The following is a 15,083-nucleotide window of genomic DNA, read 5'->3' on the forward strand; positions in this document are numbered from 1 at the left end:
AAAGTTGAAATTTTACATAACCTCCTGTTCCTTCTGCATCTGTAACTCAGCTTCCTCCTTGCAAAGTCTGGATCACGTAGGTCTCAGAAAGTGGAGACTCACAATACTAGGAACTGGAGCTTATCTCACTCACCCTGGTCCTGCTATTTGCAATCACCCAGCCCCCTCAAACCCACAAACCCTCTTAATCATGCCTGTTCATGTATAAAAGCTCTGAAACCCCATTTTTGGAGCTCAGAGCTTGGCGTGTTAACTCCTCTGGGCCCACCGCCATAATAAACCTGAGTTCTCCAACTCTCCGAATATGGTGCTTGGTTTCTCGAGTACTGGTTTCTGCACCATTTCTGGAGGCCTCAGCAAGATTCCAACCACAAGGGCCCCTTGAGCCACAGGACTGGTGGTTCCACTGGGCTGGAGCAAAGGAACCCCGAGACTAACAAGGGGGCATGCCACCTGACAGTATTCCAGGTTCTCTTTCAGACCGGTGTTCCGACTCTCCGGACGGCCAAGCCCTGAATGGACTCATTGGAGGGACGGACCAGCTCACCAGGAATGGCCACAGGATCAAGTAAGGCCCCGGTAATGTCCCCATGAACTGGGATCCTACCCCAATGGGTAAAAGAGGAGACTGATCACCTCCTTGGTCCTACCCCAACAGGTAAAAGAGGATACTGATCACCTCGTTAGATCTCCCAGGAAGGGAGCAACAGTTAAGGAAACCTGGGGACTCAGGAGAAGGGAGGCATTGTGATAGCTGCTGAATGATTGTGAGTGCGTGATTGCTAACTGAACAGAGTGAGAGAAATTTTTCTTTTTGGAAACTGCAAAACCAATTCTTTTTGCATATGCAATTAAAAACAACTAGCTTGTTAAAAGGCCTGCCTAGGAAAAAGCCTGAAGTTAACACTTTCCATGTCCTTGAAATACACAGCCAACTTTGCCTGAGACTTCAGCCTTGGACAAATTAGAACTTCAAACAAAGAAAAAAAAGGGGTCAAAGAAATATTTTAAATCTCAAACAGAAAACAAAGATCTCTGTCTGTCTGAATTTATGTATATCTCAGTGTATTTTTTTCTGAGAGTATTATTGAAGTTGTAAGTGAGTTCTGATTTAATTGGCCTAAAGAAAAGTAAGCGCTAACAAATCAAACAATTCTAAATATAAGAAAAATTAACGTAAATAAATTTCAGATTCAAATGAACTGGGAAGTATTCAATATTAAACATCTAGTATTAACATTTGTCTGCTAATATAATAAGGAAAGTAGGATATGTGTTTTTAATAAAGACAGCATAAAAAATAAAATTATATTTTATAAAGGGAAGAGAAAGTAGGTCTGACTTAACAGGTGGCTGTTACAGAAAGTGATTAAAAAGTTTGTGGAAAGTGGACCCGGAAAAAAAGTTTTGTGCGTGGTTAGGACTGACTAACTAAAATAAATTTCATTAAATTTACCTAAATGAGTTTAAAGTAAGGTGGTACAAAATTTGAATTTGGCCTTTCTCTCTGTTAAGGGGACAAACTTTCTTCAGATGTTAAACTGTTTTAATAGTACATTCAAGTTTCTTTATCTCTTAATTGATCTGTTCTATATTTACCTTTGAAATCTTTTGTTACTTTTGGCTAAGTAAATAATTATTATTTCACAGTGACTTATATGATCATACCTGACTGAGTGTTATAAACCTTTTTGACATTTATCGACAAAACTTCCTAAATAACTTGACTTCCAGCTAACTTTGGGGTGCTTCAGAGGGCCCCTGAGACATCCCAGAGAGCTATTAAGCTAGGTTCACTGGACATGTCCAATTGCATGAGAAGTACTGCTGAAGAGGTGATAAAGCTTTTCAGGTTATATTGTATGGTTGATGTTGCTAATAAGATATCCTAAAATTATGTGAAATTCATCTAGATTTGATATGCCCTGATAAAATATGGTCAATTATAATTCTAGTTATCATATTAAAGTGTTACAACCAGGTTTCTTTGTCAATTGCAATAGAGTCAGATTTTAAACATTCCTTCTATGGTTTTACTCTCATGCTTTTAGAAGAATACTGCTCGTTCTTCAAAATTTATGGAAAAGACTTTCTAAGATTAAGCAGATAAACAAATTTTGTTATTAACAATAAGCTGGTACCAGACTGGAATTTGGTCTTCTCTAAGTTTTCTTAGAATGCTCCTTTTGATAACAGATTATGAATTTCTTTGCCTTTAAGTGATTTACATTTGTTTTCAAAATCTTTTTGTTACTTTGGTAAAGTAAATAAACATATTTAAGATTATGCTACTTCTAAACAAAGCTCATTCTGCTTCTACCAAAAAAAACAAAAACAAAAAAAAACCCTCACGGTTAGATTTTGCTATCTTGATGTCCTTAAAACATGGCAATAGTCTGCTCCTAAATCAGGAAATTAAAAATGGTTAAACAACAGCTAAAAATCAAACAACCAGGGCTATGGGAATCCAATGTGGCCATGTGGCTTTTCCCGGCTCCCTGACAGACCTCATTTTTATCTGATGGGTTAAAGCCTTTCCTGACTACAGTGTTAATGCCCTCACAATGAGTTCTCCAAAAAAAGATAAAATTATGTTTCAGTTTTGTTAATTAAGGTCTGTGCTGACTAAGACACTTCTGAGATAGTTCCTTGTTATGTTATATTGCTTAAAAGCTTAATTAAGGACTCTAAGATTGTTTCTAAAGCTTATCTCAGTAACTAATCTTTAGATAAAGGTCAGATGCTCCATGATGTACAACCAGGAGATTAACATTCGGATATAATCATTTAACTGAGGCAGATGACCTGGAGTATATCAGGCTATACCCAGTGAAAGTTCTTGACTTCAATTCTTGCTTGTGACTTTACTAATAACTGATAGCTATATTATTGTCTTGCCTAGAAAATCCCATGGATGGAGCAGCCTGGTAGGCTGCAGTCCGTGGGGTCGCTAAGGGTCGGACACGACTGAGCGACTTCACTTTCACTTTTCACTTTCCACTTTCACACATTGGAGAAGGAAATGGCAACCCACTCCAGTGTTCTTGCCTGGAGAATCCCAGGGACGGGGGAGTCTGGTGGGCTTCCGTCTATGGGGTCACACAGAGTCGGACACGACTGAAGTGACTTAGCAGCAGCAGCAGCAGCAGCATATTATTGTCTATGTAGCTTGCTTCAGAAGATTATTTCTTGTTACCAAATGTGTGACTGAGCCTGTGATAAAATGCTGATATGCAGTTCCATATGAGATCAATAATTGTAACAATGTAGCTCTAGATATGAGAAGAAACAACAAGAGGAAATATTTTCCTGGACCAAGAGGCTAGTAAGACAGGTATGGTTCACAGGTTTTTGCCACTTACAAGGCCTGGTCTAGTGACAACACACTGAGTGGCCTGTCAATGGAATCTTTGCTCGACCTGGGAATGAGCCTTCCCAGCACTGCAGGACACAATGACCATGAAATGCCCCCAAAACCTGGTCAAATATATGGCTATGAAGAGGTCCTGCTGACTGAAAGTTGGCCCTTGCCAGTTGCCCCTACAAAGATTAAATCATGACCATTACAAGATGCTAACCTTCAGCACCACCTTGACAGTTCAGGGTGGAGATGCCAAAATAAGGCATTCTGTGCTCTGGGGGTAAAATAAAAAAACAAGCTTTCAGATTATCAGGTGTTTTCAGGTAAAGATTTTTATGAGTACAAATTCTTGCATCTTATACCTAGAGAAACACTAATTTCATGAATCAGTGTCTGGACCTGGTTCTCCTGGCTAGCCCCTCAGCAGCTTTCCTACATCTATTAATCTTTGGGTCATATATCTTTAACTTTCTTGTTAAGTTTGTTTTTCCAAGTAGTAGTGCAACAAGAATATCCCCCGGCCAACACCAAGACAAGGCTAGAACAAGCTGCCTTATCATTCTGTGCACTCTCATCTCCCTCCGTAAATGCACCCCTAGGTCCTCATGCTATTCTCCTTTTGAGATCTTATATGGGAGACCACCCCCAGTAATAAACAACTCAAGGAAGACCATCAGCAACTAGCTGAACTGAGGTGTCCTGATACCTCCAGGCCCTGGAAAAGTCTTCTCCATATCGCCGGAGAAACCTTAGAAAGGACACCCATTCCTTTGGGCAATTGGGTTCATTCTATCAGCCAGGATATGAGGTATGGGTTAAAGATTAGGACAAAAAAAAAAAAAAAAAAACACTTCAGCCAGTTTGGACAGGCCCTCACACGGTTCTCCTGGCAACCACTACTGCTGTTAAAGTTATAGGTGTCATCCCTTGGATCCACCACACCAGAGTCAAGAAGGCAACTACTTCCTGTGATGAGGACACCTGGAAAGCATTCAGCAACCCAAAAACCTCCTGAAGGTCCGGTTCCAAAGACAACGGCCCTCACCCACGAAGGACACTGAGCCCTGCTCTGGTCACTCCGGAATCTGACGAGTCAGTGCATGGCAGGAGCTTGAGGATTCTTCAGCCTTGCTCCAGCCACACTCCAGCAGCTGGCGGGTCAACACAGGAAAGAAGCTTGAGGATCCAGCTAGCAAAATATCAATGGATTTTCATTGTCAACCCTAGCCTCTATCCCTAATTGGTATTATTGCTGTGCTCTTCATTATAAGACCAACTAGACTCCTTGGCTGAAGTGGTTTTACAGGATAGGAGAGGGCTAGACCTACTGACAGTTGAAAAGGGAGGACTATTCCTCTTTTTGAATGAAGAATGCTGCTTTTATGAAAACCAGTCAGAAATAGGGACATCGCCCAACAGCTAAGGGAACAAATCACAAACAGGAGAGAGAAACGAGCTAATTCCTGGGGTAATTGGAACAATATTTGGAGCTGGGCATCGTGGCTTCTCCCTTTAACAGGTCCTCTTTTCATGCTGTTTGTGGCACTCTGGTTTGGCCCTTGTATTCTCAATGATATTACCCAGTTCATAACCCCTCAAATTGAATGCATAAAGTTACAAATGCTAAGAGCTCAATATAGCCCCCTAAACGACTGGGAACTCTGAATGTCCTACCAAAACATGAGATGATGCTTTCTGCAATGAGTGATAGAAGCATCAAGAGAGGGAATGAAGAAGAAAAGTTAAAATTTTACATAACCTCCTGCTTCTTCTGCCTCTGTAACTCAGCTTGCTCCTTGCAAAGTCTGGATCACTTAGGTCTCAGAAAGTGGGGACTCACAATACTAGGAACTGGCGCTTATCTCACTCACCCCTGTCCTGTTTTTTGCAATCGTCCAGCCCCCGCAAGCCTGCAAATCAACTTAATCAGGCCTGTCCGTGTATAAAAATTCTGCAACCTCTTTGTTTGGGGCTCAGAGCCTGGAGTGTTAACTCCTCTGGGCCCACCAGCATAATAAATGTGAGTTCTCCAACTCCCCGAGTGTGGCGCTTATTTTCTCGAGTACTGGTTTCTGAATCATGTGAGACATGACGATTATATTCAGTTGAAAAAAAATAAAGACAGAAAGAAAGTCTTTTGAGAGGGTGATGGACCTTGGCAAAACACATATTTCCAAGAGCAATGATGGAGGTAGAATATCAATAGCATATAATATGAAAAGATTTGAATACAAGAAATTATGTTCACAGAACAATTCAAAAGAGTGGAAGTTAGAATATCTGTAAAGGTATAGTCAGATATTAGGTACAAAGATAGGGCCTCAAAGCAGAGGACTCACTGCCAGTCTGACTCGTTCGGGCTTAATTTGCTGTCAGTGGAAATCTGGAGCTGCTCTAGTAGAACAGTAAAATGACCAAGAGTTTATGGAAGCTGCATTCACAAGACAATTCACCAGACAATTATAGGCTGATGAAATCAACAAGAAATTATTAGAAAGCTGTTTTGATAACTCAAGGAGAACGGGTGAAGAACCTGACCATGGGTAATAAATGTGCAAAAAGATACAAGGGTTGGTTCCAAGAGATGGGCAGTGGTAGAAACCTAATCTCCTGGTCTTTAAAATAAGCAGAGGTAATTAAATATTGCTCAAGGAGCACAGGAGGAAGACAGAAAAGAGAGATCTTACTTTTCATTTTCCACAGTAATATTCTTTAGCCGTCTTCTGATTGTCCTCTCACCTGGGATGCCTCAGAGCAAACAGCCACCCTCAGCACAATAGACACATGCTAAGGGCCCTTCAGTTCCCATAGACCAACACACTGAACAGACACTCCTGTTTTTGCCTTTGGGTATGTCTCAGAGGGCTTTCCTGGTGGCTTAGACTGTAAAGAATCCTACTTGATTCCCCAATCCCATTTTCTTTTGACTCTTTTTTGAATCTCGATATTTCATTAAGTAAATTAGCTTCTACTTACAAAGTTTTCTTCTCTCACAAGCCACACAAAATGGGTGTTGAATTGCTATGTTGTCATCCGTGTGAAAGAGAACAGAAGACAAGAGACACATCTAAATTATTGCCCAAGCCTTCAAGAAAAAAGTTTCCATTTTCCTGTCTGCTAAAAATACAGTTCTTTTGAAGACAACTTGTAAAACACAAAATGACAATTTGACAAAAAAAAAAAAAAAAAAAAAATTGTTAATTCCATGTCTATTAAGATTTTTGTAATAGGAACAGTATTTGTAAATGAAAGCAATCATGAAAATTTATGCTCCTTTTTCATATTAATATACAAAATGAAATGGACATCAAGACACAGGAAATAAGTGACTGTTCCATATGCCCATATACATTTATCCTCATGCTTCCCAGGAGTCCAAGGTGTCAACTCCTTTGTAAAACATCTTCAGGTACCTTTCTTCACAAAGATTCCTTTCAGGTTTTACTCAGAGAGTAGAATATACCACAAATCTCTCTGCTTCTCATTATTTATTCCTTCCAGACTCTGAAGCCTGTCTCTGGAGATCTCAACCCCAGGAGCAATGGAAGCAATTAATATGCATCACACAGACTCAAGAACGTTTCATCTTCAGTGATGATCAAACTGGAGATAAAAACCCCATGCGTGTGCACACGCTTATATGTAGACTCACGTGCAAACACACGTACGTGCAAACACACCCACCCAAATGTTCTAGGCTCACACATTATTGCTCCCTCAAGAGCTGTGTCTCCTAACTTTATAAATCACTTCTTAGCTAATAAAGGTTTTTGACATGGTATGTACCATTACCTTCAACCTTTGTTAGACCTAGAGTTTCCCATTCTTGTGGTCTAAATGCAATTTAAAGATCTCATCCACTAAATCCAAAATGAGCCTGTTAAGTATTAAAACAGGAAAAAGGAGTCCAGAAGGGTGGTGGCTAAAAGACAAAGAAGGGAAAGGCCTCCAAACAAAGGAAGGTCCAAGGAACAGAGTGAGGACCTCAGGGAAAACAAATAGCACTCCTGGCTAGCTCAATCTACATAGAGCAGACCCAGGAAGAGGAGAAAAACATATAAAAAGAGGAGCCAAAGGACTGGGGGTCTCTCTCTCTCTTCTCTTCGCGTCTTTTGGGTCGGCATTCCATCACAGCTCGAGGATGTATTTTCCTTTATTTTCTAAATAAAACTGAGCTGTAACACTGATCTGTCCAAGAGCTGTGACACGGTCTGTCCGAAGGCTGTAATGCTGGTCCATCACTTCAAGTTTTTGTTGTGATGAGACAGAACTGAGGAAATCACACACACACACACACACACACACAAGCCTATCCCACAGAGCTGTCTCTATTCCTTACAAAACTCCTTGTTTCCACATATAGGTCAAACAAGATAGGTATTGGTCAACCAAGAAGTTGAGACATTAATTGTATGACTGCAACAAATCCATTTCTTCTTCTTCAACTCAACAGTTTTTTTCAAAGCCTTCCTTGCAGCATAGGTGTGCTCATGAGACTGAGTTCTACTTGTTATGATGTATTTAAAGCTGATGTGCAATTCTTCAGGCCTTACCCATACAAAATCCTTGACGATCTCTGATGTGATTGAGCATGTTGACCCAAGAAGCTGAGTTTTGAAGATGGCAAAGCCCAAGATGGAAAAACCTAAGTTCCAGAATCATCACATGAAGAACAGTCTCCTGTGGAGTAGGAATATCTGTTTGGGATTTAAATGAGTAGTAAATAAACATCTTTCAAGCGACCCACTACAAAAGAACTTTGTTTGGAGAACCAAAATGTAACTGACTGAATCAAATATTTATATTTTTATAAATATATAAAGAAAACAATCCATGGTTGACTATGTGAAATGAAAATATCTCCTGCCATGTTAATAAACAAGAAATGTCACAGCCTATTTCTTCAAAATGTGAATCTGGCCTCAAAATGTGAATCAGTTCAGTTCAGTCGTTCAGTTGTGTCTGACTCTTTGTGACTCCGTGGACTGCAGCATGCCAGGCCTCCCTGTGAATAAGGGTTCCTAAAACTGTAATCCAGAAAATGCTGCCACCCTTACAATGATTGCTGAGGTGGGGGTAGGGGTGCTGGGGGCAGGGGAAATGCAAGAAGCAAGGTGAACAAGGAAGCAGGATTGGCCTGGGATAGCTGAGGTGCATATGAAAGGAATGAATTCAGTGAGCCCAGAGGCTTGCCTCTTCCCATACATAGAATGCTTTCAAACTGCCTGCTCCCTTTGTTCCCCTCCTGCCTGTCTCCTGAGCTCTGAGTCCTAAACATTCCCACCAAATAAAATAACTGTCTCCTTTCAGGTTGTGGCTATATTTTTTAAGCCGACAACTGTATCGTAGTGTATATATGTACAGAATAATTCCATTCAACTTTCTAATTTACCATAACAGGGAGAAATTAAGGAAATTGTATATGAAAGACAAATCCAGAAAAACAAAAATTTTGAGTTATACAGTGAATATATTTTAAATTTTGGTCACACTGCCCTCCAAAAAGTTCCAGGACTTTCTTCATTAACGTTACCTTTCCCTCTGTTCTTAGCACCAAAGCTGTGTACTGTGCTGCTAGCCTGTTTCTTCAAACCAGACTTTATAAATAAGTGTAGCAACACTATTTCATGCCTCCAGTGTCATGATATATGTCGACGTCAACTGAGAGAACATGAACATACCCTTAAGTCTATCTTTTCCTCCAAGGTGACCCAATGGCTACCTTTCAAACATTCTAGATCCTCAAGAACACAGAGCTAGTGATCCCCCCAAATAAAGACCTGGGGAACTGTATTAACTATTCACAAGCCATTATAGAACCAAGGCAATTCTCATGCTATTTCAATGTACACACATGAGGGGTATATGATCCTTCAGAACTCATTGGATCTGTTACTAACTTGACTCTGTAACACTCTGAGACATCAGCAGTATTTTTAAGGGGAATTGTGAAATTCTCAGAAGATTGAGATAATGAAATAAATTTGAATTCATCTTCTCCTTAAAGCTAATCTGATAGCTTATGACATACTTGGTGAGAGAAGAAGCTGTTTTATGGCATTAAACAAAACAATACCTAAACTTAAAGATGCCAGATTTTCTAAAATACAAATCTTGTCATCTCTTTTGCTTTCCATCGCTATATATTTCCTTCCCACCTATGGGATCAAGTTAAACATCTTTAGCAAATCTAAATTCCTGCATGTTTAAGTTCATCTCCTTTCAGGAGCCCCACACTCACTGTGTAATTCAGTTATATATTAGGAATGTTCTATATGCTTCTTTTACTGTTTGTAACATTACCAACCACCATCATTCCCTGACTTCTATCTAGAAAACTTCCAACTCATCATTCCAAACTCAGCTGAAACATCAGCTTCTCTGTGAGCACTTTTCTGGCACTTCCCACCTACACCCCCAAACCTGTACTCTTAGTCCAACACTGCTCTATGCTCTGGCACCTAATGCATTCCTCTCTCTCAACAATTTTTTTTTTAATTGAATTGTTAACACATCTGTGGCCCCACAACTCAAGAGTTCCTCCAGAACACCTATGCATCATCAGTGTCAAATGTACTACTTAGAACATTTAGACCTCTTAGTTCTTTGTATAAAAAGGCATATCCTCTGGTCTATATACCACCATCAGCAAGACTAAAGAGGGGACCATAAACTCTGCCATCTCCTAATGAGTTAGCCTCTTCTCCCTCCCTACCAACCCCTTTCTACAACCATCACTGTGGGAAACATCAATACAATTCCACTGTGCTATTTTTCTCAAAGTAGCCCTGACCTGACTTTACTGGCAGCCCTCCTTGTCTCTTTTGCCACTTCAAGGTTTTTATCCCTCTCTCTTCTCTAAAAGTTATGTTTTGAATTTCAGCCTCCCTTCAGAGGAAGAGGACAAAGAGGAAGGGAGAGTAAAGAAAACACAATAAGTCATTTATCTAAAGTTACTTATGAAAGCTCCTAACCTCCTAATCTTAATTTACCACACTTCCACCCACTCTCATTACAAAGGAGGATGCAGGAAGCCAAGAGCTACACTGTCTAATATGATAACCACTAGCTATATGTGGCTACTGAGCACCCGAAATGTGAATCCAAGCTGAAACATGCTGTTAAATGTATATAAAATTCACCCCAGTTTGCAGGATGAAAAAAATGAATGCAAGATATCTGGTTAATAATTTTACATTGACTACATGTTGAAATGATGTTTTAGGCTGGTAGATTATTAAAATGAAATTTACTCTTTCTTTTTAATGTGGTAACTAGAAAAATGTACCTTATGCATGTTTTTTGCGTGTGTGGCCCACCTATTTCTATTGGACAGCTCTGCTTTAGCCTTACGTGTCCTGAGAATAGAAACAGAGGAGGCGCTCTTCCTCCTTGAACTCATACACATCAAAACTGTGGCTAACAGTGGAGGAGGTTGAATCCAGTTGGCTCAGGTAGGAAGTATTTCTGAGATTCAACACAGGCTCTGCCTGGTATACCTGAAGAGTGGGTAACACTGGGCAGCCTCAGAGAAAATTCTTTCAGGTGTCAAGAGTTTGCACATCTCAGGTGGACTTGACCTTACATACCTATCTCAGATGCAAAATTATTCCTTTCTTTAAAGTTATTCCTGGTCAGTTAGTACAGTGTCTAACAATTATGTGCACAAAGGGTGAAAGAAATTCCTGAGGCGGAAATCTACATTTGGAAGAAGGGGAGAGACTTCCTTGCTCTGTCCTCCAAGGTGCCCTTTTGGTTTACTCTTTGATGACAAAAGGGCACCTTGAAGGACAAAGCACAATTAGAGTTGGGGAGTGGAGATGTAGTCATGATTTCAAGGGAAATATCCTACCCTTTGGGCTTCCCAGGTGAAACTAGTGGTAAAGAACCCTCCTGCCAATGCAGGAGACATAAAAGAAATGGGTTCAATCCCTGGATCAGGAAGATCCCATGGAGGAGGGCATGATAGTCCACTCCAGTATTCTCGCCTGGAGAATCCCATGGACAGAGGAGACAGGTAGGCTACAGTTCATAGGGTTGCAAACAGTTGGACATGCCTGAAGAAACTTAGCATGCATGCATGCATCCTACCCTTAGTAGCTGTTACTACTGAGAAAAAGTTGTAACAGCAACATCATGGAAGAAAATAAAATGCACACCCAGACAAGGCTGCAGCTGCAGAGACTGCCAGAAAAAGTATACAGTGGAAGTGTGAATCAATAATAATAAAATACAGAAAAATTGACACTGGTACTATGCCTTGCATTTTTAAGTTATTTTTAACTATGGCAAGATACACATAATGTGACATATTACAATCAATTTTTTAAGTGTACAGTTCTGTGGCATTAAATACATTCACATTGTTGAGCAACAATTACCACCATTCAATCTATAACTTTTTTCTTCCAAAACTGAAACTCTAGATTCATTAAACATTAATTCCCCATTTCCCTACCCCAAGCTGGTGGTGACCACTATTCTAGTTTCTGTCTCTATCAGTTTGACTACTCCAGGAAACTTATATAAATGGAGTCACACAGTATTTGTTGTTTTGTGATTGGTCCATCAATGCTTTTGCATGTTTCAGAATTTCTACTCTTTATTAGGTTGAATAAATATCACACTGTATGATATCACATTTTTTTCATTCATTCATCCACTGATGAGCATTTGAGTTGCTTTCATCTTTTGATCATACTTTGATATGATCAAACACTTTACAAATATTTTTAAATGATCTCTCATTTGGTCCATATGGGCTCTTAATCGCTTCAGTCATGTCCAATACTGTGCAACTCTATGGACTGTATAGCCTGCTAGGCTCCTCTCTCCATGGGATTCTCCAGCAAGTATATTGTAGTGAGTTGCCATTTTCTTCTCTAGGGGATCTTCCCAACCCAGGGATCGAACCTTTGTCTCTCACATATCCTGCACTGGCAGGCAGGTTCTTTACCACTAGTGCCACCTGGGTAGCCATTGATCCACATAAAACCCCCCAAAAATATTCTTTTAAAAATTTGGAGTGAAAGCTTCTTGCTAAGGCAGAACCAGAAGATAGTCCTCATCAATTTTGTCCAACAGATAATTATTATTATTATTTTCATAAGACAAGGAAATGTAGGGGAGTATAGCCAAAAAATTCTCCTCTTGATTTGCACTTATGCAGACTTCTTTTGAAGTTCAAAACTTGTTTTAAATAGGCACTTTTCCTTTATATAAAATAGAAGAATTATAATCTAAAAGATAAGAACCGTAAAATTCATAGAAGAAAACACAGGCAGAACACTCTTACCATAAATCATAAAAGCATCTTTTTGGGATCTGTGACTTACAGCAAAGGAAACAAAAGCAAAAATAAATAAATAGGACCTAATAAAAGATAAAACTTTTGTATAGCAAAGGAAACCATTGACAAAAGATAAACACAACCTACTGTATGTTAGAAAATATTTGCAAATGATTAAGACCAACAAAGCAATTAAAATCCAAAATATATAAACAGCTCATACAACTCAATTTCAAAAAACATCAACCTGATTAAAAATGGACAGAAGACATGAATAGTCATTTTTCCAAGACGATATCTAGGTGGCCAACAGGCAGATGAAAAGGTACTCAGCACCACTAATCATCAGAGAAAGGCAAATCAAAAACCAAATGAGACATCTTTTCACGCTTAACAACATGGCCATCATCAAAAAGTCTAGAAACAAAAATGTTGGCAAACATATAGACAAAAAGAACATTTGTGTGCTGTTGGTGGGAATGTAAATTGGTGCAACAAATTTGGAAAACACTTTGACAAAAAGTAGAACTACCATCAGTTCAGTTCAGTTCAGTTCAGTTCAGTCGCTCAGTCCTGTCCGACTCTGCGGCCCCATGAATGGCAGCACACCAGGCCTCCCTGTCCATCACCAACTCCCGGAGTTCACTCAAACTCAGGTCCATCGAATCGGTGATGCCATCCAGCCATCTCATCCTCTGTCGTCCCCTTCTCCTCCTGCCCCCAATCCCTCCCAGCATCAGAGTCTTTTCCAGTGAGTCAACTCGTCGCATGAGGTGGCCAAAGTATTGGAGCTTCAGCTTCAGCATCAGTCATTCCAACGAACACCCAGGACTGATCTCCTTTAGAATGGACTGGTTGGATCTCCTTGCAGTCCAAGGGACTCCCAAGAGTCTTCTCCAACACCACAGTGCAAAAGCATCAATTCTTCGGCAATCAGCTTTCTTCACAGTCCAACTCTCACATCCATACATGACCACGGGAAAAACCATAGCCTTGACTAGACGGACCTTGGTTGGCAAAGTAATGTCTCTGTTTTTTAATATGCTATCTAGGTTGGTCATAACTTTCCTTCCAAGGAGCAAGCGTCTTTTAATTTCATGGCTGCAATCAGCATCTGCAGTGATTTTGGAGCCCAAAAAATAAAGTCTGACACTGTTTTGCCATCTATTTCCCATGAAGTGATGGGACCAGATGCCATGATCTCAGTTTTCTGAATGTTGAGCTTTAAGCCAACTTTTTCACTCTCCTCTTTCAACAATTCCATTCCTTGGTATATATTTGATGAAAAAGAAAATTAATTAGAAAAGATATACGCAACCCAATGTTCATAGCAGCATTTTTTCAGTAGCCAAAATGTGGAAGCAACCTTAGTGTCTATCAACAGATGAATGGATAAAGAAGATGAATATTCTATGTATGCTACTGCTGCTGCTAAGTCGCTTCAGTCGTGTCCGACTCTGTGCAACCCCACAGACAGCAACCCACCAGGCTTCCCCGTCCCTGGGATTCTCCATGCAAGAACACTGAATATACATATACCTAAAATGTGTTCATGCTGCTTGTTCAATCAATCATGTCTGACTCTTTGCAACCCTATGGACTGTAGCCCACCAAGCTCCTCTGTCTGTAGGATTCTCCAGTCAAGAATATTGGAGTGGGTTGCCATTTCCTCCTCCAAGGGATTTTCCCAACCCAGGCACTCAGCCTGCATCTCCTACTTCTCCTGAATTGTCAGGAAGATCCTTTAGCACTGAGCCACCTGGGATTCCCTAATGGAATATTACTCAACCATAAAAAATAATGAAATCCTGCCATTTGCTACAACATGGATGGACTGGAGGATATTATGCTCAGTCTAATAAGTCAGACAGAGAGAGACAAATACTGTATGTTATCATCTATATGTCGAATCTAAAAACAAGCAAATGAATATAACAAAACAGAAACAGACTCACAGATACAGAGAACAAACTAGTGGTTACCAGTAGAGAGAGAAGGAAGGGCAGACAGGCACAACAGGAGATTAAGAGATACCAACAATTATGTATTAAATAAATAAGCTTCAAAGACATATTGCACAACGTAGGCAACTATAGTTGCTATTTTACAATAACTTTAAATTGAGCATTATCTATAAAAATATTGAATTACTGCTTTGTATAGCTAAAATAATATAAAACTGCATATCAACTATACTTTAATAATAAAAATAATAATTTTTTAAGTTTGGGAAAAAAGAAACTGCTGAAACTCATACTTGGCAACAATAAATAATGATAAATTTTGGTACAATTTTTATTGATAATAATATATTACCAACATTATAATAAAATATTTATTGAGTGCCAAGCACTGTTACAAATGTTTTCATATATTAACTCACTCAATCTCAAACACTCTTTAATGGGGATATGATTTAACTTGGTCTTCTCC

General features: G+C 39.6%; 1 protein-coding gene across 10 annotated transcripts in view; it reads left to right on the forward strand.

Annotated features, from left to right (window-relative positions):
- The first annotated feature begins 227 nt into the window (after positions 1–227).
- LOC148776847 (olfactory receptor 11G2-like) overlaps positions 228–15,083 on the forward strand; it is a 54,214-nt gene continuing 39,358 nt past the window's right edge. For 5 of the 10 annotated variants that reach the window (XR_016038325.1, XR_016038329.1, XR_016038324.1 and 2 more), the window contains exon 1: positions 228–568. Coding sequence is in view for 1 of the 10 variants with exons in the window: in XM_088840084.1 (XP_088696210.1) it covers positions 517–568 (52 nt within the window). In the remaining 9 variants the exon portion in view is untranslated. Of the gene's footprint in view, positions 580–4,272; positions 4,797–15,083 lie in introns of those variants that run through there. The other 5 variants (XR_016038327.1, XM_088840082.1, XM_088840085.1 and 2 more) reach the window with 3 other exon arrangements.

Source organism: Moschus berezovskii, chromosome 9, assembly GCF_049115385.1.
Source record: "Moschus berezovskii isolate FMDL1 chromosome 9, NW_MosBer_1.0, whole genome shotgun sequence".
Lineage (NCBI taxonomy): Eukaryota > Metazoa > Chordata > Mammalia > Artiodactyla > Moschidae > Moschus > Moschus berezovskii.